This window comes from Penaeus monodon, chromosome 33 (assembly GCF_015228065.2).
Source record: "Penaeus monodon isolate SGIC_2016 chromosome 33, NSTDA_Pmon_1, whole genome shotgun sequence".
Taxonomy (NCBI): Eukaryota; Metazoa; Arthropoda; class Malacostraca; order Decapoda; family Penaeidae; genus Penaeus; species Penaeus monodon.
In genome coordinates this window covers 3,205,809-3,206,459 of record NC_051418.1, presented here as the reverse complement: position 1 = coordinate 3,206,459, position 651 = coordinate 3,205,809, and the positions used below count along the sequence as shown (strand labels likewise).

The 651-nt window shown below is 49.9% G+C and overlaps 1 protein-coding gene across 1 annotated transcript in view; it reads left to right on the top strand.

Annotated features, from left to right (window-relative positions):
• Positions 1 to 610, top strand: part of LOC119594221 — a 3,915-nt gene extending 3,305 nt beyond the window's left edge. The window contains exon 3 of the mRNA XM_037943290.1: positions 391 to 610. Within this exon, the coding sequence (XP_037799218.1) occupies positions 391 to 610 (220 nt within the window). The remainder of the gene's footprint in view (positions 1 to 390) is intronic.
• The last annotated feature ends 41 nt before the right edge of the window (positions 611 to 651 follow it).

Here is a 651-nt window from a genome sequence, read left to right as displayed (position 1 = left end):
CCGCATCGAAATATCATCTCGAAAAACAAAACATGAACAAGAAAGTAGGGAAAATGAAGAAAAAGGTCCATAATAATAGAAATGACAAAATAATGAATGGTGCAGATTAAGACACGATGAAAACGGGAAGACAGTAAGCAAGAAAATAAAGCAAAGAAGGTAAGGTGTAAAGAGCCGCGCCGCAGGATTGGAGGGACGAAAGACACGTAAGGGCCAAGGGAGGCGGGTCTGAGGCTTAGGTTAACCTGAAACAGTCTTGATAAGTGCAGTTGCGTTGTAACGATTCGCTCAACACAGCGGCTTTATTGAGAAGAGTAAGAAAACAGTATACAGCACTTTTCTAAAACAAATATATGCAGGGGCATGATTACAGATAACAAAGTGAAACAGGAGGGAAGGCTCCACTAGCAAACAGTTCTGTGACGAAGCTGCTGGCATCTGGGTGCTCTGCGTCAGGCACCTCGCCTTGGGGGAGCTGCGGCCGCGGTCCTCAGCTCCTGTTTCCCCTGGAGCTGTTCGAGCGGCGGTGAGGCGAGAAGTACCTCCTCTCCTCGAGGGTCTCGCTGAGGGCGCTCACCTCGTTGAGGATCTTAAGGAGCAGGTTCTCTGAGGGCTCCCTCCGGCAGGGGCAGCAGCGTGGATGTTCGACGG